The 26,815-nt window shown below is 39.2% G+C and overlaps 1 protein-coding gene across 1 annotated transcript; it reads right to left on the reverse strand.

Annotated features, from left to right (window-relative positions):
- Positions 1–2,430: 2,430 nt before the first annotated feature.
- LOC133871093 (chaperone protein dnaJ 10-like) lies at positions 2,431–25,501 on the reverse strand. The gene is made up of 10 exons (XM_062308455.1): positions 25,191–25,501; positions 24,294–24,353; positions 18,449–18,531; positions 18,152–18,311; positions 5,525–5,654; positions 4,962–5,120; positions 4,336–4,514; positions 4,161–4,241; positions 3,906–4,064; positions 2,431–2,816 (listed from the first exon to the last, which is right to left on the reverse strand). The coding sequence occupies exons 1-10, from the start codon at positions 25,275–25,277 to the stop codon at positions 2,706–2,708; spliced, it is 1,209 nt and encodes a 402-aa protein (XP_062164439.1). The 5' UTR covers positions 25,278–25,501; the 3' UTR covers positions 2,431–2,705.
- Positions 25,502–26,815: the final 1,314 nt, after the last annotated feature.

The following is a 26,815-nucleotide window of genomic DNA, read 5'->3' on the forward strand; positions in this document are numbered from 1 at the left end:
CCTCGCGTCGTATCACTCGCCATCCGTCAATATCTTGTGTCTATAAAAGAATAAACGTGTAACCTTCCTTAATCTTTGCACAAATTTTCTATTTTTATTGTTTATTATTCTTGAAAAAGGAGCGGCATATGTAAATTAATTTTGAATACAATGGCGTTCCACCAAGTCAGGCTTTGAATCTTGATTATCGATAAACTGAAAGAATAATTAATTGATATAAATAAAAGTCAGGGCGTCTGTCCTAAGGTGAGTGTATTGATTTTTTTCTTTTTTCTTTTTTTAAAAGTACATTCAAACAATAAAACTACGAACGGAGGGGGTGTGGATTCTTGCCACTACAAATAGGGACATAATGGGGGAGAAAAATAATTAAATATGAGTGGTGTAGATCTTTGCCACTACAAATAGAAACATAATGGGGGAGAAAAATAAATACATCGAAATTTAGCCATGCCAAATATGTCACATGAAGGACAAAAAAGTTTACAGTTCTGTAAATCTTCTTAACTTTTCAAAGAAAAGGAAGAGGAAATAATGAAAATTGAGTCTGAGATGAGATGAGATCTGCAATTCTTCATTCTTGAATAATGGAAGGGGTGTTGAATAGCTGTAACCATTGCTAAAAATTCACCTTCTAACGTGTACTGAGAAAGTTTGAGAAAAGTTGCAAGAAAAATAGTAAGACAGGTTACAAGGGTTTCTCCATACATACGTACTTAACAATTTAACTTTTGATCGTTTCTTTATAAACAATTATTATTCTAGCTACTTATATATTTATTATAGGTATGATAATATGGAGCACAGAACTTTTTTTTGTGAATTGCAATTTGTCTTTCTCATGTCCTTCACTCATATGAGTCCTATAAATTTAATAGTTGTTTTTTTTTAAAGTTGGATAGAAAAAGAACATTTAGGCTTTCTCATTTTTATATCTCTTATTTTATATAGAGTAATGCTATACAAAATCCTTTTATCGTCGTTTATCCTCCAAAGCCGATATGGCATAGTCCTCCATAGCATACATATGGCGCATGGAAATGGATTTTTATTTTTATTTATTTTTTTTTTTTTAAAAAAAAAAAAATGTTTGTTGGAAGAACCACATCATATAGCTTTGAGAAATAAAAGAATGGTGTAAAGAATTACTCCTATATTAGTAAATCATTTTAAATGTTGTCAGTTTTAATGTTATACATAATCTCATTATCCCTTCATCACTCAAAGTTTATACGGTATGGTTTCCCATAGCATTTAATGAACGGAAATAAGTTTTTAAGTTGAGAGATCATGCCACATAAGCTTTGGGAGATGGGGGTAATGAGATGTTGCATCAAATGAGACGTGCTATACACCATTCCTTGGTAATTTTGAAAAGTGAGAGGATGAGAGAAAGACCATTGGATCTGTGAGGTCTACATGAATCCACACATGGACCCCATAGCAATTTTGAAAAGCGGGAGGATGGAAAAATGATGAAGGGAGAAAATGAATAATTTCTCAAGTTGAAAAAACTAGAGTTAATGAATGAAGAAATAATTTTTTTTTTTTTAAAAAAAAAAAAAAAGAAAAAAAGAAAAGAGAGAGAGAGAGAGAGAGAGAGAGAGAGAGAACAAATCTCATTTCTCTGGCATATTTGGCCATTACAGTTATCATGGTAACTGATATCTCATTTTTTAAAAAAAAAAAAAAAAAAAAAATCTTTTGTAGGATGTCATATAAATGGTCATTTTCGGTGAATATAAACCTCAATATGTTGTTGAGATAGAGTTTCCATTTAATCAAAACAAGTAGTTAATGTCAGCATCTCATTTTTATTCCACTACTGCCGTCCATTATTCTATTTTGCAATTTTATTTGTCAATATTTATGTTGGATTTAATTGGACATGTATCAATCTATATTTACTTTTTTTTGTCAGAATATAAATACGACAAACTAACGCCATCTCATTCACCTGTCGCTTGCTGAAGCCGTCACGTATTCCTGAGGTGTGGAAGCAATATGGCGTTGAGATAAACGACAGGAGCCAGCTAGTGATTTTATTTTTTCTTTTCTTTTTCCTGGGCGGGCAAAGGATGAATACAACAAAAGGAAAAGCCGATAGTAGAAGAGCCGGAAGAGAGTTCTTCCTTAACCAGTTCAACCAAATGGAAAAGGGAAACCACATCAGATTAGTTCCTTGGTTATAGTTCTTTGAAGTTAAAAACTCAGATACTATAAAGCGTAAAGAGTAACATGTTCAGACAAAACGACTCATTCTATTAGGCTTTGATTTCAGACAAAAGACAACTTCGAGCACCGCATATTGATTTATCAGAGGACATAATCAGTTTTTATTTCTGTCTAAATTATCGGTGATACAGTGTCTCCAAATGACCCAAGTATTAAGCAAAATCCTCGAAACTAATTTGAACCTGAGAACCAAGATACAAGAACGACACTCCATTGAAAAAAATCATTCACATCAAGTGGCAGCCAATCGCAGCTAGCCGGTGACAGTGAAAAAAACTACCTTCTACAACCATGTCCTCTAAGTATACAATTATTTGTCTTCCATAGATAGATTACAGCATGCCCGATCAGACAGAGTTGGCATGAGCTTTCCAGCACAATCATCTATTCATACAACCACAACATTGATACATATGATAGGATATTATACACGACAAGCATTTCACACAAGATATCAAACTTTTCCATCCTCAGTCCCTGGCTGTTGAAGGATGTCTTGGTGCACCAGGTGGCGGTGCTGGCCTTGGGAAGTTACAGTCAAACTGCGGGCTGCCAAAGTTGGGTGCCTCCACATAGGGGCTCTGGCACGTCCAATTGTTTCAGTGCGGGGGGGGGGGGGTAATGGGAAATCACAAGAGAAAGAGAATTAAGTGATACAGATAAGAGAAAAGAAGATGAATAAGGAGTTTTCATCTTAGGCATATGTCAATTGGCAATATCTGAGTCAATGTTGTTATATCCAAGTGTATTCAATCATGATCTTCCAAAGTTCTCCCTGATTTTCAATTTGTTTGGCTTTGACAATCATTAGGATTCCATGACAAATAGCTCTCTATAGCTTGTCAGATTCCATGAGATCATAGACTCTACTGCTCGTTTGCTAATGCTTTTTCGGACCACCTTTTGGTTCTTTTTTTTTTTTTTTTTTTAAAAAAAAAAAGTAGTAACAAATAACTCAACACATAATATACTAAAAACTACTTTCATCTTTATGCAAAAGAATCCTCTAAAAAACAATTTTTTTTTTGATAAGTAAATCCTCTAAAAAACATTACCAAACAAACCGTAAGTTTTCTATGATTAAATGATTATGAACTGTCTATATTCCTTCTTCTTCTTCTTCTTCTTCTTTTTCTCTTACTAGTCTCATTATGAAAAAAATAAAAATAAATAGACAACTACATTATAAAATAACAGAAGTTTATGCACGAAGGATCCTGCCTACTTGACCGGAGCTAGGCCAGATCTTGCAATCATTTTAAATGTGTTAGAAACAAACCAGTTACACATTGGTTACACACCCCCCCTCTTACATGGTGTGGGGCTCACATGTGGTGGGCCCCACCCTATGTGAGAAGGGGGGGAGGGTGTAACCAGTGTGTAACTGGTGTTTTTTTAGCATTTTCCTTTCAAATTTTCCTGAACTTCTATCCTCTAATTTATTTTGCATAAAACTCAGTTTACTTCTATGACAAATTTTTATTCATTGCTTTTCTTGTGTGTCAAAACATCCACTGATACTAGAAAGTTGAAAGTTATTTCGTGAAATTCTAAGAGAAAAACCCTAGACAATTTTTTCTTATCAGTACAAATCAGGCCCACTTGGGATTAAACTTGTGGTATGTTGCATTAATCCAAAAAATTATGAAATTAGTGGGATAGAAAGGTACCTGTAATGCAAATGTGGAATATGATGGCTCCTCAGGGTTTGAAGATTTTGGTGACGTACTAGGAGGGCAAGCATCATAGCTTGATTCACTTCCATTCAATTTATGCATCGCGTTATCTACCCCGATTTCACTCTCATTTCCATTGGATGATTTAACTCTCTATATTTATACCAAGTTTCTGTTAGCCATCTAATGTGAGAATGTTGATATTAAACCACAGGCCATTGTGGAAAAAGCCACCAAAAAAAAATTTACCTGGAAGATTTTACCAAGAGTTTTCAACCCCTTTGCTCGAGCGCGGAGATCCTCTTTCTTGGCACTGTTGTCTTGAAGAACCTAAGTAAACAATGTATAGATTACACGAAACATTAACCCAGTATCTACTTAAGTGTCAGCCAACTATCAAAAATAACAAGAGTAGAAAAACAACCATCTGACAAACACGGGATAGAGTGGCCTCAATATCAGCTACGTTAAGCTTCCACAGGGAATCGACCATCAATTTCTTGTGTGATTGCAGGTATCCTTCGAGCTCTACCTCAGTATAGTTTCCTTCTGCACTGAGTTGCTTTTTCATGTCCTCCTGCAGCTGGATCAAAGCAATTGCACCTGGAGTCACCAGCAAGAAAAACCATTTCATCACCATATACAAATATTTCCCAAGGTTGGTAGTCACCCTACACACAACCTTGGGAGAGCACAGGCGCACAGCCCGAATAAAATACAACCATTGCACCAACTACCCAGTCCTGATTAATGGTCCAGGCGCCAATGCTTTGCAATAAGGCCCAGATCTAGGGTTTCAAGGGTAATGATAAATCATACACAAAATAGCAATCATAGTAAATACAAAGCAACTCCAATGGTTCAGCCTTTACCGTGATATGATCTGAAGGATCTATTCTTCTTTTGGGGCAAGAATAAGGAATAAGAAAAAGTACTATAATCAAAGTTTAATTGATTTGATGGATCAATTTTCTAAAAGGTTAGACTTGAAGACACCATCACACCACAACTAGACATGGCTGTTGGCCAAAGCTCGAAATATATACTAACCTGTTGCTGCTGTTACTTGGGATTTAATAAAATGCCCTTTGTTTCTAAACCATTCAGCAATAAATGGCACACCCAAATATATTGCCTTTTTCCCTAGCTCTTTAGCGGCCTGCCTTGCATATATATAGCCAATTGTATTCAACATATCACCACCATAAGCTGTAGAAAAAAGAAAATAAAATGAACCAGAAAGATACCTTTGCAATGCATCAGTAAACATATAAAAATGCAATACATTAAACAAGGAAGCAAAAGACTCAAATTGCACAATCAAATATCCTAAAATTGGTCTTTTCCATACACTTTATGCCCTGGCGTGAACAGCTTACTGATATTAAAAACTTGTAAAAATCTTCCTTTCAAACATAACCAACCAGCCAACAATCTAATATTTATATTTATAGATTAATAATCATCATGACAGGAGCATTTGACTTCACCTACTGACTAAAATTTCCCAATATACCTAGTTGAATAACAAGTTGTCAAATAGTAAGGACATCATAAAAAGCCAGCAGTTGCAAAAACAAAACACCAACCAAAAGAATAAAGGAAAAGATTACCTGCATTGGATAGCCTTGCTACTTCAGCTTCAGCGTGTCTGACAAACTCCTCTTTGTTTCCTTGCACATATTGGTTAAGTCGATCTTTCAATATTTCTGCAAGCTTTTCTTCTCTTTCCTTCTGAACAACCTGTAGGAACCAGGAATTTGCAAAAAGAATCCATATGAAAACAAGGATTTGCATGTCTAAGGCAGAATGAGTATGAAAACAACACTCAAATGCACATTTTTCTTGTGTGGATTAGTAAATAACTTAATGTTACATGATCAATTTTTCAAGCACGTAACAAGATAATTTTAGAATAGGTTCTTAGAGAGAACGTGGGCCTCCTTTAAACAAGTGTTTGGAATTCAAATACTTAGCATGCCTTTATTCATCAATGACAGTTCTTAAATAAACTTTATAGTAGACGAATAAACCATAACGTAATAAAATGATAACTACATCTTAAACAAATGGTATAGAGCTCAACAGGCAGCGCGATAACACCTAGCTACATGATAATTCCCATCTGCCACGCTTCATGGCATGCAGGTGTTATGATAACACCTAGCTACATGTGTCCTTATCTTCGGCAACTTCATCTTGAGCAAGATAAATTTGTGGTCTTCTGCATGGGCCTCACTTCTTATGTTGTAACATTCCTCCCCTGTTGAAGTTTCCCTTGTCCTCGAAGGCAAAGTGGAGAAATTGAAGCTGCAACTCATCCAACTTCTCCCACGTGGTGTTTGCAGGGTTGTCTCCTTGCTAATGTATGAGCACTTCGATGCCTTTGTTCCTGCGACAATGATCTAAAACTGCTTGGGGATGAACTTGTTCTGTGACGTCGAACGCAATAGGTAGCTGCATATGAACAGTTTCTCTAACACCATTGTCTGCCCTGTTTTCTTCATTTGAATTCTTCTCCTCCTCTCTTGGCTCCTCATCAGTGGGCTTATTTTCAGAGTCACCGCCATTACCATTACTCTGAACTTCCTTTGCAGATACTTGATTGGCCACAAGCACTACAACTTGAGTCTCTTCGGACAAGCTAGTCTTGTTGTTATTCTCATTGAATGCACATCTTTGGCCATTGCTTCTTTTCCTACTACGTACAGTCTGCCATCCCTCAGATTCTTCAGTCACCTCCAAATCACCTCCACCATTCCCATTACTCTCTTTCATGACCATTATTTCCAACTTTCTAATCCCTAAAACCACCGTTAGCCCTTATGTAATCCCCTCAATAACCATTAACCCGGCCACCCCTCCGCTCTCCATGCCCCCACTGTACCCACTGTTGCACCTTTGAGCAACGCTGTTTTACCATCGCCATCTTGGCCTTCTTCCTTAGGCTTCTCTTTTCTGACAACGACTTGTGACTTTAGGACCGACCATGGAAGCACAAGGCACTTCACTAGAAGATACACTTTGCTGCGGATCATGAGCCTGAGACTGTTTTTTCTACTTCTTCCGCTGAACCTCGCTGATTCCTCTTCAGGCACTTAAAATGCTTCTATTGCGGCCGAATCTCAGGCGGCTTCTCTCCCTCTTCTACAAGTGCAAGGGACTAATGCGGAACAAATTGCATCTTGTGGGTCTTCTCTGATAATAAGCCTCGTCATCCCCCTGTTTTGGTTACGCGCAATGATGAACAGCCTTGCATTTCTTCTTGAATTTTTTTTCTCCCATTCGAACACTGAGCTGCTTCACGATTGGCAGTGCAATGTGATGATGATGCAGATTGTTTTGCGTGTACATGGCCACACACGTTGGTGATGTGCCATCAGCATGATGGTGCGATTGGTTCGTGTATTTACGGCCAAGCAAGGTGGTGGGTTGGCCTCATACAGTGGCGGCGTTGTCCATTTTGGCTCTGTCGGTAGTGGTGACACACTCTGGTTGGTCCGCCACATCTGGTTCTCATTTGTCGCCTCTTTGTTCTCCACTTTTTCACCTTCGCTGGCGAGTATATTACTGTGGTGGTGACCATCTGTTGTTGGCATTTCGCAATTAGAAAATAATATATGGTGGAGTGGACCTGTGGTTCGACTGAGCTAAGGCTAGAGTCGGCGGGCGTCTTTAGCTGCTCATATCGTTGGATCCCATGGTTTTCTTCAACCAACATTTTGTTGGGTGCACAAACCATTTCTTTGAACTTTTTTTTTTCAAAAATAAAAAAATAAAAATTGTCCATTTGCTTCATGATTTTGAATGGACAGTTGTTGCTCCGAAACATATCACCTTTAGCTCCAAATGATCAACTCGGAAGTCTGACATGCCTGACTCTAATACTAAATGTTACGTTCTCAATTTTTAAAGTGCATAATAGGATAAATTTAGAGTAGGTTCTTAGAGGGAACCTAGGCCTCCTTCGAACAAGTGTTTGGAATTCAAATACTTAGCATGCCTTTATTCATCAATGATATTTTTAGCAAAAACTTCACTTACCCTCTCGAACTGTAATGAGTTTTGCAATGTTGGCCCCAAATTATCAAAAGTTACAATGTAGGTGTTCGATGTTTCAAGTTTCAACCCCTTTCAATCTCTCCCCTCCGTTATGATTTTCTATTAAATCTTAACGAAATAAACAAAAATGACCAAAATACCCCCATTTATAAAATAAAAAACAAAGAAAAAAATGCACTGACCCACAGCCAAGCCCTGGGTCGTCACTAAGCCATGGCCATGCCATGGGTCATCTGTGATGAAAAAGGAAATTGTTAGCAGAATTAGCTCTTGTATTCTCATCATTGTCACCATCTTCACCATGAACCTAATCATTTATCTTTTTCTCCTTCCCTTGAGAGGTGCCATCATTAGCAGAGTTCTCGAATAGACGTTTAGCTGGCATTCCCCAATGCAGGCGGAGAGAAGCAAAGTTCTTTGCAGTACTCTTGCGCTTCAAATCATAGACACTTCTGGAAATGAGTTCTTCTTCAGAAGAAGTGGCTCCTTCTTCGTCATTAGAATTGAGAAGACCCAAGCTTTCAAGGACAGAGTGGGTCTGGACTGATGTGGGTCATCCTTTGTTTTTAAGGGGAGAATTGAAAGGGGCTGAAACATCGAACGCCTACATTGCAACTTTTGATAATTTGGGGTCAACATTGCAAAGCACATGATGGTTCAAGGGGGAAAGCGAAGTTCCCCCTAATTTTTATTTTTTTTTATAAGTAAGCGTAAAGGCGCCCCTAAGCATACATGAAGTATACAAAAAGGACACCAAAACAGGAAAAAAGAGGGAAGAGAGGAAGAACACCTGAAAAACCCAAAAATAGGAGGAAACCCAAACACCCCAACAAAACCAGCCCACAAAACCCAGAGACTATTACATCACATTAGTGGCCCTCTTGCCTTGCCCCGGCTAGAATCAAAACCCATAGCATCATAATTAATCGAGCACTCTACGTTCTTCACTTCACAACTCCCTCTAAACTTATAAGTGGAGACTGGAGCCTCTTAACGCTGCTCCGCATCAATTTGAGCCATAAAGTTTAAAAATCCCATCACATTCCCCTCGTGGGAGACCCCTAAAGTTTGAAAGCAGAAACTAAGATCAAATCGCTGCCCCGGGAGGACCACCAAACTCTTCAAAACCTCCTTGCTTATACACCCTACCCAAACCCAAACAACCCAGCTTCCATTTCAGCCCAAAAGAAGAGGTCTTGTCCAAGTTCGTTGGGTGCTCACATACCCAATCCAGCAAGTCACCATAAGTCTTGAGAATCTTCCTGAATATCCCATTCTCTTGCCCCGAAGCGTCACAATCACACTTCGAGCACGCCTGCATCCTCTGCAACTTCAAACCCTGGAGGGAAGCTTCCTGAACACCCCAAACTCCTCTGATGCGTCACCTTCAATCTCAATGTCACCCACTACAACCCTTTTCTTGGAGCACGACAGACTGCAACCTCTGGAATCTCGAATCCTGGAGCCATCAGCATGAAGGTCTTTACCCAGAGGACCTCTTCATTGCGAAGCAATCCACCGCCTACTGGATCGTCTCCTGCTCCAGACCCAGCGAAATGAGCTTCTCCATCTCACACTAGACCGCCGCCGCCGTCTGAACCAGAGGCCCACCATCTAAGACAAAAGTCGGCGAGCACACCACCTTTGCGAACACCAAAAAGCCCGCGACCTTACCCAAACTATTCCCCGCCGGAGCGCCACTAGAAGAAGACAACACCACAGTGGTTTCAAACAAAACGACCCCAACCCCGCCCATCATGGCCTTTTAAGAACACAATCATCCCTCTCCAGCCACCCATAACATACACAGCCACCTCCAAGAACCGACCGGAGCTATTCCCACCTCTCCAAACGATGGTCACCTTCGAACCCTCCCTGAATGAGTTAACGAAATCCTCAGAACCAGGATTTCGCAACACCTCTTCCACTGTCAACAGCAACCAAGCAACGCAACGTATGCCTAGCAAAACCCACCCTGAGAAACCATTCCTCTTTTCCACCACTCTCAACTCAACAGACCCTTTCACCACCAAGAAGATGAAAGATTTAGCCTCCACAAAGAACCAGCTCTTCCTACCCAACCGCACAGGACAACCCCCGAAGGGGATCGCAGCAGCCACACCGCCACTCGCCGCTCACATGGCTTAAATAAAATTACAGTAGAAGAGATAAACAATAACGTAATAAAATGATAACTACATCTTAAACAAATGGGATAGAGCTCAAGAGGTCACGCAATAACACCTAGCTATATGATAATTCCCATCTGCCCGACTTCATGGCATGTGTGTGTTATGATAACACCTAGCTACATGTGTCCTCATCCTCAGCAATGTTTATCCTTCAGCAACTTCATCTTGAGCAACGTAAGTTTGTACTCTTCTGCGTGGGCCACGTAAGCTTGTGGTCTTCGGCATGGGCCACACTTCTTATGTTGTAACACTCAAACACCCAACTGGACTTGAACCCATGACCTCACCCACAATCCCACCATAATGAAGGTGATGCCACTAGTTCCTCACCACTTAAAAGTAACATTGGCCTTTTAAATGTACAAAATTCAAGAAAATATATACAAACATCCAATGAATATATATTGTGTACTAACAAATAAAGTGAACAAGGGTTCCTAACTTTATAGGAGAACTTATTGCATTGTTTACCATGAGCACCTTTATTAGTGCAAACACCAAAGGAAGTTCCCTAGATGTGTGATTATATGCCCACACACACACATAATTATTAGAAGAGAACATACAGGGAAAAGGATCATGTAAATGCATGCCCCCAAATTAACCACCCTTTAATGGACACTAATTATGAGAAAGAAAATGTAAATTGAAGAAAGGGTAAAATAGTAAAGGAAAGGTGTCCGTGCCACCAATTCAATAGAGTTCCATTACTATCCAAACTCCTCCAGACATTTTTTTTTTATAAGTAATTTCAAATTCATCAATAAAGCGCAGAAGGACGCAACCCTAATACACGGGAAGTATACAAGAGCACCCCTAAAAGGGAGGAACAGGTAATAAATTTAGAAAGTCTACAAAAGTAAAAACACCTAGGTGGCAAAGACGGGACGCTAACCAAAGAAATAATGTGTTAAGCACACGCTTCCTTAACACTACCATTACAGTCTCTACATCTTCAAAAAGCCTCGCATTCTGCTCCCGCCAAATGCTCCACAAAACACAGTGAGGAACTAACCGCCAAGCTTTTTTAGCTAGGCCATGCCCAAAAGACGCACCCCAAGTAGTCAACAAATCCAACACTGTTTGTGGCATGACCCACTCAACTCCAAATAAAGAAAACATAAAGCTCCAAAGCTCACGGGCGGTGTCGCAATGAAGTAACAGATGATCAATAGCCTTCCCCTTCTTTTTACACATACAACACCACTCAATAACCACAATATTCCTCTTTCGCAGATTGTCATGGGTCAGTATTTTTCCTAAAGCTGCAGACCATACAAAGAACGCCACCCTTGTCAGAGCCTTAGCACAACATATATTCTTCCACAGAAATGAAGGGCCTTCTTTCCTACTAAGCACTTCATAATAGGACCTTACTTCAAATAAGCCCCTTGTAGAGGGATTCCAAACTAACCTGTCACCCTCTCCTTGTCGAATCGAAGTGGAGTACAACCGCTCGAAGAAGGAAAGCACCATCTCCATCTCCCAGTCCTGGAGTTGCTGCATAAAGAGAACATTCCAATAAATATTTCCATTATGAACTGCCAAGTTATCCACCACCATTGCAGCTTTGTTCCTCACAATACTATACAGAACTGGATAACAGTGCTTCAAAGATCTCTCTCCACACCACTAATCATGCCAGAAACTGATATGTGACCCATCCCCTACCGCAAACCGAACAGAATTGCAAAACTTCTCCCATCCTTTCCTGATATATTTCCAAACCCCCACTCCATAGGAACCTGAGACCTCAATAGAACACCACCCACCCTTTAGGCTCCCAAATTTGGCGTCAATCACCAAACGCCATAAAGCCTCTCTCTCCCTACCATATCTCCACAACCATTTACCCAGAAGTGCTTGATTAAACTGGATGAGATTGTGAACTCCCAACCCACCTGAATGCAATGGAGTACAAATCCTGTTCCATTTCACTAAATGAAATTTGGCCTCATTCCCTATGCCACCCCATAAGAAATCCCTTTGGATTTTTTCAAGACGATTAGCCACCTTTAATGGAATAGGGAACATCGATAGAAGATACGTGGGGAGATTGGACAGCGTGCTCTTAATAAGGGTCAATCGCCCGCCCTTCGACAAATACATATGCTTCCATCTAGCCAACCTCCTTTCCATTTTCTCACAACCCCTTTCCAAGTAGATACGGACTTGTAAGAGGCACCCAAAGGCAGACCCAAGTAAGTCATAGGCAAAGAACCAACTCGACAACCCAAAAGTTGAGCCAACCCTTCAACATCCTCCACCTCACCAATAGGAACAATTTCTGATTTTCCTAGATTGATCCTTAAGCCCGATGCTGCCTCAAAGCACAGAAAGATACACCTCAGATGTCGAATTTGTTCTTCTTGCGCCCTACAAAAAATCAACGTATCATCAGCAAAAAGTAAATGATTCACTACTATTGCCTCTGACTCTCTAGGTCCCACTGCAAAACTTGACATCGAACCCTGCTCCAACGCAGCAACCAGCATCCGGCTCAAAGCCTCCATAACCACCACAAATAATAAAGGTGACAGAGGATCACCTTGTCGCAACCCGCGAGAGCTGGTAAAGAAACCCGACGGAGTTCCATTGACGAGGATGGAGAATCTCACCGTAGAGATACAAAAACGAATCCAAGCCCTCCATTTCTCCCCAAAGCCACATCGTTGCAGTAAGTAAAGCAAGAAATCCCAATTCACATGATCATAAGCCTTTTCCAAATCCAACTTACACAGCAACCCAGATTACCCCGAACGAAATTGACTATCCACACATTCATTAGCAATAAGCACTGAATCCAAGATTTGTCGACCACCTATGAACGCATTTTGAGTGTTTGAAATAATCTTGCCCAAAACTGATTTAAACCTGTTCGCAAGGACTTTGGAAATAATCTTGTAAATTCCCCCAATTAGATTGATAGGCCGAAAGTCTCTCACATCCAAGACATCAGTCTTCTTTGGAATCAGAGAGACAAAAGTAGCATTGAAGCTCTTTTCAAACTTGCCTCGAGAGTGAAAATCTACAAAAACAGCCATAATGTCATGTTTTAGAATATCCCAACACTTCTGAAAGAAAGCCATAGTGAAGCCGTCGAGGCCCGGTGCCTTATCTCCGTTGAAGTCTCTGATGACATCCCATACCTCCTTCTCCTCAAACTCTCTTTCTAGCCAACTACTCTCATCTGCATCAATTGAAAGAAAAGAAAGGCCCTCGACCCTTGGCCGCCAAGAACAATTCTCAAAATACAAGTTTTTATAAAATTGAACTATATGCTCCTGAATCTCCCCTGGATTCCTGGAGATTTCACCATTTATGCTTAGAGAATCCACTTGATTAAATTTACGACGCGAGTTGGCCATCCTGTGAAAAAAATTTGTGTTCTTGTCCCCCTCCTTCAACCACAAAGCTCTAGATTTTTGTCTCCATATTATTTCCTCAAAAAGAAGAGTTTTCTCCAGCTCTCTTGACATATCTATCTTGCGAACCTTCTCTTCCTCCTCTAGGCCTCGGCCTTCAGCAACTGAATCCAGCTCACGAATACCCTCCAGTAATTCTTTCTTCTTCTTCCCTACATCACCGAACACTTCAGCATTCCAATTCTTCAAATCTGTCTTCAAGGCCTTCAATTTAAACGCCAAAATGTGACTTGGTAATCCCGAACACTCATAAGACGACCACCACTTTTTGATCTGCTCAACAAAACCCTCATATTTCAGCCACATATTCTCAAATTTAAAATACCTTTTTCCTCCTCTTGGTGCCCCACAATCCAAAAACAAAGGGAAGTGATCAGAAATAAGTCTTGGTAGTCTCCTTTGTGTTACTTCAGGAAAGCGTTCCTCCCACTCCACAGAAACTTAGAATCTATCAATTCTAGACCATGTATGATTATTAGACCATGTAAATTGGCCATCTTGAAGAGGTAGGTCCACCAAATTATGCATGAAAATGAAGTCTGAAAATTCTTCCATGGCAGCTGAGAAACTGGCATTACCCGACCTCTCACTAGGAAAGCGAACCACATTAAAATCTCCCCCAATACACCACGGCAAATCCCAACAACTCATCAATCCATCTAACTCAACCCACAAATCCCTCCTATCCCTGTCATCATTCGGGCCATAAATCCCCCCCCCCAAATGCCCAAGAATCATTATCGCCAATGTTACGGAAAGAATAAGCAACCGTATATCTACCTATACATACCTCCAATTTCTCCACCAGCCTTCTATCCCACATTAGTAAAATCCCACCCGACGCTCCATTGGCTCCCAAATAACACCAATCAACCTGATTACAACCCCATAAGCTCCGCACCACCTCCCTTGAGATTACTGCCATCTTAGTCTCCACCAAACAAACAATATCCGCACTCCAATCTCTTAGAAGCCCTCTAATTTCCAGTCTTTTATCCATCTCATTAAGCCCTCTAACATTCCACGAAAGTAATTTAGGCTTCATAAATGCAAGATGAACCCCTACCCTTAGTGCGACCTCTAGCCGATTGAACCCCTTTCTTCTCATAATTAATGGACCAAGCCAACCTGTTTAATTCTCTCTGCCCTTTTGCCCCTTGATTAGACGGATACAAAGTCTTAGGACTGGCCAAGGATCTGTCTCCAGCAGCTTCTATCTCCTCAAATATAGCTAGCATTCTGTCCTCAAACCCTTCGCAAGATAACCCGATAGATTGATAACAACTCATAACTTTTTCCACCACCCATCTAGGTGATACCCTGTGCTTTTCTCCCCCTTTTGCTGCTAAAGGAGTGATTTCCAGCGGTGCACCACTCTCCCCCTCCTCCTTAGAATTATTTACTTCAAGTTCTAACAGGAGGCTGCTTCTAAAACCCTGTGCACCACGGTCAAAGAGAGCTTCTCCCTCATCAGTTACACCTGTATCTTCCCGAAGGCAGCTCTCCACTTGATTTCCCACTAAAACAGGTTCACATATCACCAACTGCATATTATCTTTTTCCTGCATCTTAGTCACTGAACTTGAACCCACTGCAGGAAAATCCATCACATTACATGTGCAGCTGGTAACCAGATGATCCAGCAAGACTCCCGAATCCTGCTCCCCCACTTTGGTAGTTTTATTAATATTAAAAGAGCCGCCATCCACCTGTAAAGCTACTGCCGCACCTTCTCCTTCTCCGCCACACGACACCACCTCAGGGAGATTCAGCCAAAGAGTATTTTCTGGTTTCTCACACCTCAAGCTCGGACCCACAACAGGGAACTGCCCCTGTTTTCTTGTCCAAACAGCCTTAGAAATTCCAGACTTCTGACGTTGATAGACACGGCTGGAATGACCTGTACGGTTGTACCAGAACCAAGAGCAGAGACGCCGGAATCCAAGTCTTTAAGCACCTGTTGTGCTGCAGACGTAGAAGCTCCAGCATGCAGAGAAAACAAGGGGGTCGGAATGGGCCTTAGGTGTGATCCAGCTTTAGCTTTGACAACAAGCTTGGGCTTTTTGATGGGAAAACCCAGTGGGGCTTTTCCTTTAGAAAATTGGGCTGTCTCAGAAGGAGTTAAGACCGAAAAGGTACTCACAGATTTTTTGGAGATGGGCCGGGTCGCTTTGGAACCCATAGAGGCCTGCTAGGTCTTAGGGAAAGCGTGAGAAGCATAATGCTTCTGTCTATTATCCAGGGGTCCTTCCTCCAGCAAGAGTAAATCCGTTAGACAGTGACCTATTTCCTCATGCAGAGCTGCCAACGACTCCCTTAAACTGCCGATACCGAGACTATCACTAGAAAAGACTTTGTGTGATGCAGAGGCAGACGTGTTGGCAGACCCAGCTGCTTCTCTCCTTGGGAATGAGACATGCGTCCTTCCCAACGCGTGAGACACCGGAGCTGAGTTCTTCTTCAAGGCCTTCGCCGGAAATATTTCTCTGGTCAGGCTATCTTGCGTTGCCTTCGTAGGAAGCGCCGGAAACACACGAGCCAGAATCGCATGAGCCTTTGCATGAGCACGGAAATCCTTAAGCGGAACCTGCACTTGGAAATGGGCCTTCTTCTTCCCTGATTCTTTTGAAGCTTCCAACCACCTTGGGATTCTTGCTAAGGGCTGAATGGAAGGACCAAAAGGCTCTTCACTCACCGGCAGAGATGAAGTTAATACCTCTGCAAAGCTCCTCCTTGTCTCCAACTTAGTCCCAGCTAGCGGAACTTCCGGAGCACTAATCTGCTTCGTGACCCTGGACTGATCGGCTTGAAGATGGCTGATGGCTAAGTGGAGCTCCACCTCAAACCGCTCCCAACCCTCACCGTATCTCCCTTTCGGCACTAAGATGGAGCCACTTTTCTTCCTGCCCTCATATTCTTCTACTAGCAGGAAATAGCCATGCCTATTGGAACATTGCTGTCCAAGAATTCAGGGGAAGCCAGCAACAGATTGATTCCAAAAAACTCTAGAATCTTGTACCGAAACTAACTCATCAAACGACTTGATCAGCCAGACTGCCTCATCTCTATGTAAAAGGATAGACCTCGTCACTCCTTTACACTTCTCTCGAATCCTAATCCCTGTAAAACCTCCCACCACCGACAAGTCGAAGACCTTAGACTCTACAGACCATCGACACAAAGACCTCACCATCTTGAGTACCCCGACCAATCCCATGTCATCTCTCGTTTTGAAAGCTAACCAGCAACAAGCATAACCCCCCCCCCCCCCCCCAAAAAAAAAGATGGTAAAAGAGGACAACAATAATTGGGAACATCAATCCGTGGCAGCCTCACCACACAATATTTTTGGACCTCTCTATTCCACTACCTATATGGGGACTTCAATAGCATATGTTTTAAACATTCTGTGATATTTAATAGGTTGTTCTTCAACTTGCGATTACTTTGATATATCTTTTATCTAAAAGCATCAATTGGCATGTTGCAAACATGCTTTGCTCTTCCTAGTGGCCAGTAAAATTTATCGTATGTATGTCCATGATTAAATCACAAGAGTCTAGGGCACAAAAAAGTGATCATTGGTGCCTAACAAGAATACCCTGAAAACCGAGACTTCTCAACAAGTAAATCACAATCTCCATTTAGATATGCAAGAAAACTTATCATGTCATTATAAACATATTCACATATGATGGATCTCTATTTAAATGTTTGATTTCAACTTTATTCAGCACTCTTCCTTAGTTTCTCTTTAAAAGATTTTGAGTCCATCATTTGTTCAGTACCCATCCTTAGTTTCTTTCCGAGAACCCTGACCATTCAGTTTGTCATTATTTACAGTTTTGCTTGAGTTCCTTTATAAAGCCCTGGTGACATCCTCTCTTACCAATCAAAAGGTGGGTCCCAGTTTTTTATAACGCTAAAATGTCAGAATGTCATAAATCATAATGGTATCATCAGGTGAATGTCATAATAAAATGTTTTGTTTTTTGCTTTCTAGTTAGGTGCTTTCTCTTGTATACTTTCGGTGTACTTAGAGGCACCTTACGCTTTTAATAAGACCACTTTATTACTTATAAAAAAATTATAAAAAAAAAAAAGGTGAAGGTCACAATACATCTAACTTTTGGCCTGGTGATTTTGGTGATTCTTTATAGTTAAGATGCTTATTGCAGCAGTTTTTCATAATAAGATGCTTACACGGTATGATGATATTGGTCTCTAAATTGAGGTAGGTGTGCCAAAGCAGCCATCTCAGTGCCATGAGCACAGTAAATATTTAACCATATATTATACCTAGATTTCTGTCCAAGAACCATCAGTTTTGAAAGCGATGAAGATAAGAGGAGAACAAGAAAATATCATATCACTTTTACTAGTGTCCAAACTCTCTTTCCCTTCTTTTGTTAAAGCATTTTTACTTCCATATCTACTAGAAACCCAACTTCATGCACCTAAACGAGCAACAGGCACAAAAAAATAAGTACATAAAGCCAGTACAAGATAATATAAAATAATAACAAAAAGATCCAATTGCTGAGGCATGTAGAACTCATACCCTCATTTTTTCTTGCAACTTTTTAGCATCAAACTCTTCCCCTTCCGTGAAAATGTCTAGTGAAGCCATTGATGCCATCGCAAGCTGGCCTATGTATTCCTCAAAAAGCTCAATGCCAAAAAGCATCGCAAAGATAGCTGCAGGATCAATAATTCCCTCACTGCAACAAGAAGGAAGCATGCAATATATCAGAAAAAGAAAATAAATTTTTATTACAATATACATACTATAGTATGAGTCAGACACCATATCAACCTTGAAATTCATGTATTCATAAATTAAGAACAAGAAACTAACGTTGAGATTCCTGATTTCCCATAATTGTCATATGCTTGCCGTTGGGCTGGATCACCCAATACTTGGTAAGCTTCACCCAAAACCTGAAGCGAAATGAACGATTAGTAAAAGTTACTAATGGTTCAAAATCATAAACAAACACACACCCAAATTGTAAATATACCACTTCCTAATGTTCTTAAGACAGCCAAACTGGTACCCTTGCTTACTTCCACAATTCTGTTCATGCAATTGAGCACTTAAAGTTGTTATTCTTTTGAGAGCAATATTTGTAGAAATTGTAGAAAATAATAATATTGGTGTAAGTATAGTAGTCATATGTAGAATGAGAAAATTCCAATTGGACTAAACAAAAGTCCCAGGACCCAACAAAGCATCCACTAAACTTTTTCTTAATACATGTGATCATGGAACCAAAAGGAAATCATGTGTTGAACGCCCCATATGCTGATAGAAGTCTTTCTCCAATCCTAATACTTGGATTAATTCAAGCTGATCTCTATCTCATTAGTGATGAGATATTATCTTTATCTTTATATTATCTTTATATTAGCTTTATCTTTCTAGTTAGGTTATCTTATTATCTCTATCTTTCTAGTTGGTTTATCTTTAGAGTTGTTAAGTTAGTAGAAGTATTATTGCTTATGTTCATCGTAGTTAATTATCAATAGTATTTGTATTTCTATTTAAAGACCATTTGGTCGTAAATGAAAAGAAAAGAAAAGAGAATTAGAGAAATTGTGGTCTATTCCTACCCTAAGTGGAATATTGTGGTGTTCTTCTACCCTAAGTGAAGAAATCATGATCTCTCCTACCCGAAAGGAGCTATCAAATCGATTCCATTTTCACATTCCTCCATTGTTCATCCATCTCACAGAAAGTACGCATCATATGCCAAGAAGTTGAACAACAGTTTCCAAGCAGCAAACAAATTTAAAATTAATTTTAGTGGTCAAGGAGACCTTTACTTGTAGCACACAAGGAGAATGCTAAAGACCTGTAGCAGCATCCTAAACTTTACATAAGCATCAAAAAAATTTGTACTAATGTAATTTGAAATCCCTGGAAGCATTAATGTCTAAGCAATATGATGCAGTCTTGTTTGGCATACATCATATGAGCCAAGGCAATTTGTTATCCATACAATTCACAAGCCAATGCAGTCAAATATGTGCTTTGCTTGTGAGGCGTTAGCCTAATTGGATCAATTTTTTTTTTTTTTTTTTTTAATTCTTTAAATTATACAGCGCAGAGGATAATTTTATTACAATTTTCTTATAAATCACTCGGGTATAAAATATTGATAATCATCTTATTGATGCCAAGCATAATCTTAGAAATAGTTTCAGAAATATAAGAAGTTAACATGATACACAAAATGTCCAAATGTTTTATACTATAACTTAAGCATTGTTGATCATTTTTTTTATATTTTAAGTTTACATGGTTTAGAATGATCATAAAAAGCTAAAAGGATCATACAGAAGATATGCCTAACTTGCCACTTCTAACTTTAGAAACACAGGAGTAAGGGGGTACCCAAGCAATGGGACCAGCATAATGAGTTTAGTAGACTTTTTTTTTTTCTTGAAACAACAACGACAATAAAATAACGATGATGATAATAAAAGACTCATAAAATTAGGTCCTTAACTACCATCTGCATAAGTAGGGGAAGAAATGATGACCATTCATGTTTTATTTCAGTGAGATACTTTATGCCAAAATTGCTTCATATTAGTTTATGCTCTTGATTTCAATAGTTATCTAACTTATAGTTTAATGAAGGTTGGGCTTATGATTGTTTGATGGCTAAAACATGCTAAATTAGTAGGGTAAAACTAGATAACAAGTATTATAATCTCCATTTAAAGGAGGAGATCAGAGCTAGAGCTTGGCATAGATAAAGTTAGGTCAGTGCCACCAAGTTATTTACATACTAAAATATGTTCAAACTTCACTGTATTTGTTATATGAAAAGATATAAACATGGTGCCAATAAACTTACTTTGGTTGTTGGAACTATGACCATGGGCAAAGCCATACATTTGCACAACCTGGTAGTCTTTCTACCAATGTTAAGTCTTTAATATCAATAACAAAATGACTTCTAAATGAATAGTTACAAATTTTCTCTCTTAGAACATTCGTGTTGTCAAATGATATGGACCCTTCAGTTTATTATTTCATATTAGTGGATAAATGGGAATTTCAAGATCAATCCCCAACCCATTTCTTTCTATCTAAGCCCATAGTTGGCCAATAAAAATAAGAAGAAATAGGCTTATTTATTTATTGTTAAAATAATAATATAATATGTTATTATATCTAGTGGTGCTGGCTTCTCTGCAGCTATGGAAGAGTTCTCAGACTTCATTTTCTTGCATAATCTGGTGGACTTACCCCTTGATGATGGCCAGTTTACTTGGTCTAATGGTCAGGAAGATCTTATTTGGTCTCGAATAGATAGATTCTTAATTTCTTCGGAGTGAGAGGAACGCTTTCCTGATGTGTCTCAGAGGAGATTGACAAGGCTTTTCTTCGATAATTTTCCCTTGTTATTGGATTGTGGGACTAATAGAGGAGGAAACAGGTATTTTAAGTTTGAAAACATGTGGCTGAAATACGAGGGTTTTGTTGAGCAGGTTCAAAAGTGGTGGATGTCTTATGATTTTTCTGGTTTGCCAAGCTTCGTTTTGGCCAATAAATTGAAGGCTTTGAAAGCTGATTTGAGGAAATGGAATGAAGAAGTGTTTGGTGATTTAGGGAAGAAGAAGAAAGAATTATTAGAGGGTATTCGAGAGCTGGATTTAATCGAAGAATGCCGATGTCTTGAGGAGGATGAAAAAATTCGTAGGGTGGATATGGCGAGAGAGATGGAGAAGACCCTTCTTTTTGAGGAAATAAGCTGGAGGCAAAAGTCTAGAACTTTGTGGTTAAAGGAGGGGGATAAGAATACAAAATTTTTTCACAGGGTGGCCAACTCACATCGCAAATTCAATCAAGTGGATTCTTTGAATATTAACGGTATAATTTCAAGAAATCCTGCGGAGATTAAGGAGCATTTAGTTAACTTTTACAACAAGTTGTATTCAGAGAACTGTTCCTGGCGGCCTAGGGTGGAGGGCCTATCTTTTTTATCCATTGATGAGGAGGAGAGCACCTGGCTAGAAAGAGCTTTTGAGGAGAACGAGGTGTGGGATGTTATCAAGGAATTGAATGGAGATAAGGCGTCGGGCCCTGACGGATTCACTGCGGCTTTCTTCCAAAAGTGTTGGAGTTTTTTAAAAACTGACATTATGGATGTTTTTGCAGAATTTCATGCTCGAGGCAAGCTTGAAAAGAGTCTGAATGCTACTTTTGTCACTTTGATTCCCAAGAAGACTGGTGCCATGGATGTGAGAGATTTTCGCCCTATTAGCTTGGTTGGGGGGATTTACAAGATTGTTTCAAAGGTTCTTGCAAACAGATTTAAGTCCGTTGTGGGCAAGATTATCTCCAACACTCAGAATGCGTTTATTGGTGGTCGACAAATATTAGACTCTGTGCTTATTGCAAATGAATGTGTGGATAATCATATTCGATCGGGGGAACCTGGACTTCTGTGTAAGCTGGATTTGGAGAAGGCTTATGATCATGTGAACTGGGACTTCTTGCTTTTTTTGTTGCAGAGATGTGGTTTGGGGGAAAAATGGAGGAATTGGATGCGTTTTTGTATTTCTACGGTGAGATTTTCTATTCTTGTAAATGGAACCCCAGCCGGTTTTTTTAGTAGCTCTCGTGGGTTACGACAAGGAGATCCTCTTTCTCCTCTGTTGTTTGTGGTGGTTATGGAGGCTTTGAGTCGGATGTTGACTGCCGCTTTGGATCAGGGTAATTTGACTGGGGTTCTCAGTGGGCTCCACGGACTCCGAGGCCGTAGTTGTGAATCACCTGCTGTTTGCGGATGACACTTTGATCTTTTGTGGCGCTCAAGAAGAACAGATTCGACATCTGAGATGTATTTTCTTATGCTTTGAGGCTGGCTTGAGAATTAATTTAGGAAAATCAGAAATTGTTCCTATTGGTGGAGTAGAGGATGTCGAAAGGATGGCTAATCTTCTTGGATGTCGGGTTGCTTCTCTGCCTATGACTTATTTGGGTTTGCCGTTGGGTGCTTCTTACAAGTCCACCTATATTTGGAATGGTGTTATTGAAAAAATGGAAAGGAGGTTGGCGGATTGGAAGCGGATGTACTTGTCGAAGGGTGCTCGGTTGACTCTTATTAATAGTACGCTCTCCAACATCCCCATATATTATCTATCATTGTTTCCTATTCCTGTGAGGGTGGCTAATCGTCTTGATAAAATTCGAAAGGATTTTCTTTGGGGTGGCATTGGTGACGAGACCAAATTCCATCTAGTTAATTGGAACAAGATTTGCACACCTTTGCATACAGGTGGGTTGGGAGTTCACAATTTTATCCAGTTCAATCGAGCTCTCTTGGGTAAGTGGTTGTGGAGATATGGTAGGGAGAGAGAGGCTTTATGGCGTTTGGTGATTGATGCCAAGTTTGAGAGTTTAAAGGGGGGGTGGTGTTCGAAAGAGGCTTCGGGTTCATTTGGAGTAGGTGTATGGAAGCATATTAGGAGGGGGTGGGAGGAATTTCGTAATTTTGTTCGTTTTGAACTGGGGAATGGATCAAATATTAGTTTTTGGCAAGATTGGTGGTGTGGGGATAGATCCTTGAAGCAATGCTTTCCAGCTCTTTTTAGTATAGCAAGGTATAAAGACGCGACGGTAGAAGATAATTTGGTGGTTCATAATGGTGCTATTCAGTGGAATGTTCTATTCACGCGACAAATCCAGGATTGGGAGTTGGATATGGTCCTTTCTTTCTTCGATCGTCTATACTCCAGTTCGGCTCGACATGGGGAGGGTGACAGGTTAGTGTGGAATCCCTCTAAAAAAGGTTTATTTGAGGTGAGATCCTTCTATAAAGAGCTTATTAGGAAAGATGGCCCTTTTGTCCCGTGTTTCCCTTAGAAGAATATTTGGCGTGTTAAGGCTCCAACTAGGGTGGCCTTCTTCGTTTGGTCAGCTGCTTTGGGCAAAATATTGACGCATGATAACTTACGTAAGAGGAAAGTGATAGTAATTGAGTGGTGTTGTTTATGTAAGAAGAGTGGGGAGTTTATTGATCACTTGTTGCTTCACTGCGAGGTCGCCCAGGCTCTTTGGAGCTATGTCCTTACTTTATTTGGGGTTGAGTGGGTTATGCCACGTACGGTGTTGGAGTTGCTGAATAGTTGGGGGGCGGCGCTTGGGGGTGGTCATGCTATAGAGGCTTGGCGGTTAGCTCCTTTATGCTTGCTGTGGTGTATTTGGAGGGAGCGGAATGCTAGGCTGTTTGAAGATGTAGAGACATCCATGGTGGAGCTACGGAAGCGGTTGCTCAATACTTTATATTTTTGGATGGCACCCCATCATTGTTTGAGCTCTTTTACTTATGTTGAATTTTTAAATTTATTCTCTGTTCGTTCCTGTTAGGGGTTCTCTTGTATACTTCCCGTGTATAAGGGTTGCGCCCCTTTGCGCTTTTTTATATTATTGCAATTACTTATCAAAAAAAAAAAATATATATATATATATATGTTAAATTTCCTGTAAGTAAATGAAGAAATTTAACATGAGAGCCAAATGAATCAAAATATGCATGTTTAGCTGGGAACAGATTGTAGAATTTTAGAATATATGCGACATTAGTCTGTTGGGACCAAAGCTTTCCAGGGCTGTGAGTAACACAACTTGCTTTAAGCATTTCCGGTAGAATAAAATATTCAATAACCAAGAAAGAAATTCTTGCCTGAAAATTATGTGCTGCAAGAGGATCATTAGGGTTTTTATCTGGATGAACCTGCCGTGCCTGCAAGCAAGAAAGAAAGAAATGATCCACAAAGAAGTACAGAATGCATCCATTTCTAGCTAGCGGTCTTCAAAGTGCGAGTAGTCGATTAGTCTAGACGTGAAAAAGTGAATATGAAAGCTTATGATGACAGGATCTTCCGGACAAAATAAGCTATAAACAACAACATTTTTTTGGTAACTCTATACATTCACAGTTTTGATAAAATAGATGGAAGTTCCTTTACCATTGAATAAAATAGATGTAAATATGATAAAACAAAACAAAGGAATCATAAGGACGAACGTTTTGAAGTAGCAGGGCACAACTTCAGCCTTCAGGCCAATAAATAAGATAGATAAAATTGAAAGGCAGCGAGGGCGAACTACAAAATTCATAGGCTATTAGATTAAATTTTAATGTTCCTCAAGGTAAAGAGTCATTGGACTTAATTTATAAGCGTTAGCAGCTTATCGGATAGGTTACCTGCTTCTTTTGTGGGAGTAAGCAAACGAAAAGCCGGAAAAGAAAAATAAGAAAGGAATAGCAACAACCAAAAAAAAAAAAAAAAAAAAAGGGAAGGCGGTAGCGGGGAAGTCAACTCTTGGGTGCGAAGGAAGTGTAATAGATCCATCGGTAGTTAAATGTTACAATTGGGGGGCGTTTTCCCCTCGAACACCAAACGAATAAGGCATTATAATCCGAGGGATCCCTCTTTAAGCATCGACCTTATAGTATTAAACGGAAAAGATCAACACAAAATTTGAGATTAGAATCCCTCAAAGACATGTAATCAACCTGGAAATCAAGTGTACATAATAAAACGAAATGCCAAACGTTAAAGAAGATTTAATTCACCTTTATGTAATAAGCTTTCTTGATTTCGGCCTCGGTAGCCGTAGGGCTGACTCCAAGCACGTCATAGTATTCCGTCTCCTTTGCCATCTCAGATTTTCCTCTTCCGATCCGATCAGTTGTATGTAGTTAAGAAATCAAGTCAAATTCCCAGGTCGACTTACGGTGCGGAAGGCAATGAGATTCGCAGAACAGAAGAAAGCGTAGCCAGAGATGGAAATTGAAATTATATGGAGAGCGATAGAAATAGAACAGGGCGGATAAATTAAATCTTAGTCCACTTCTTCTTCTTCTTCTTCTTCTTCTTCTTGTCTTTTTCACGCCCGTAATGTTTCTACACCACTATATTCATTAAAAAAAATTAATAAATAAAATAAAATAAAAGCTCCTAAGCTACGTAAAATCAATATATAATTATTTGTATTCGTGGAAATATAATTTTTTTTAGAAAAGTGTTTGGTTTTAATTATTTTTTTATATTTTTCATATTCGTATAAAAAATATAAAAATTTAGTATTAAATTTATGAAACTTACATGAATTTGTGGGACTTGCAGGTAAGTCCCATCGCAAAAGAAATTGACAAGAAATGTGAAAAAAATAACACTAAACTCATCTATTTTTTTTATAAAGTGAAATGATATTTGATAACCTTATCATCAAACAAAAACATCTAAATAATGTTTTCTTTGAATATGGTTATAATTATAAATAGGAAAAATTGTATCATTGGTGCATGTCATTAACTTAAATTACAAATCGCACCCTCTAATATCAAATTTAATTCAAATATCCATGTGGTTGGCTTAATTTACAAATCGCTCACTTAAGTCAAATTTCGTTAAAAATTTTAACAAATTTCGTTAGACTATATGTCAGCATCAATAAGATGACGACACGTGTCGACATAATAAAAAATATAAATCTATTAAAAATATAAATAAATAAAACTTAAAAAATTAAAATAAAAAGGACATGGTTGCCAACCACCCCAGGTTCCAAGGGTGGCCTAAAGGCATGTGCCACTCCCATTGAAAACATATATAATTTAATTTTCAATTATATATATAAATTTTAGATATTTTTATTTATATTTTTAAATATTATTTTATTAAAATCGAAACGTGTCATTATTTTATTGGCGCTGACGTGGCACTTAGCAAAGTCTGTTAAAATTTTCATCAGAATTTAATTCTAATAAATGATGTATAAATTAAGTCAATCATTGAAATCTCTGAATTACTTTTAATACTAAAAAAATTAATTTATACTTTATGCTAACCACAATTATTAATAATACAATATTTCCTCGTAAATAAACTAAAAAAAAAAAAAAAAAGGACCGTGAAAGCTTCTTCTGCTCCGAAAAAAGACGGGTACGCGCAGGCCATCGTGGACTGCGTTGCGCGTAATTCTATCTTGACCTCGGACTCTTTGGCATCGACTACAATTGCCACGTTTTGTCTTTTTATCGGTTGAGTGGTAATGATTTATTTTCTCCAAGTCTCTTATGTTTCATTCCCGAGAGTTTATATATATTTTATTATTTTTTGGAAAAACGTAAAATTAGTCTCCACTCTCCAGAGATATAACAATTTGCAATAAATTTTTTGGGATCAAAAAATTTGT

Source organism: Alnus glutinosa, chromosome 6 (genome assembly GCF_958979055.1).
Source record: "Alnus glutinosa chromosome 6, dhAlnGlut1.1, whole genome shotgun sequence".
NCBI lineage: Eukaryota > Viridiplantae > Streptophyta > Magnoliopsida > Fagales > Betulaceae > Alnus > Alnus glutinosa.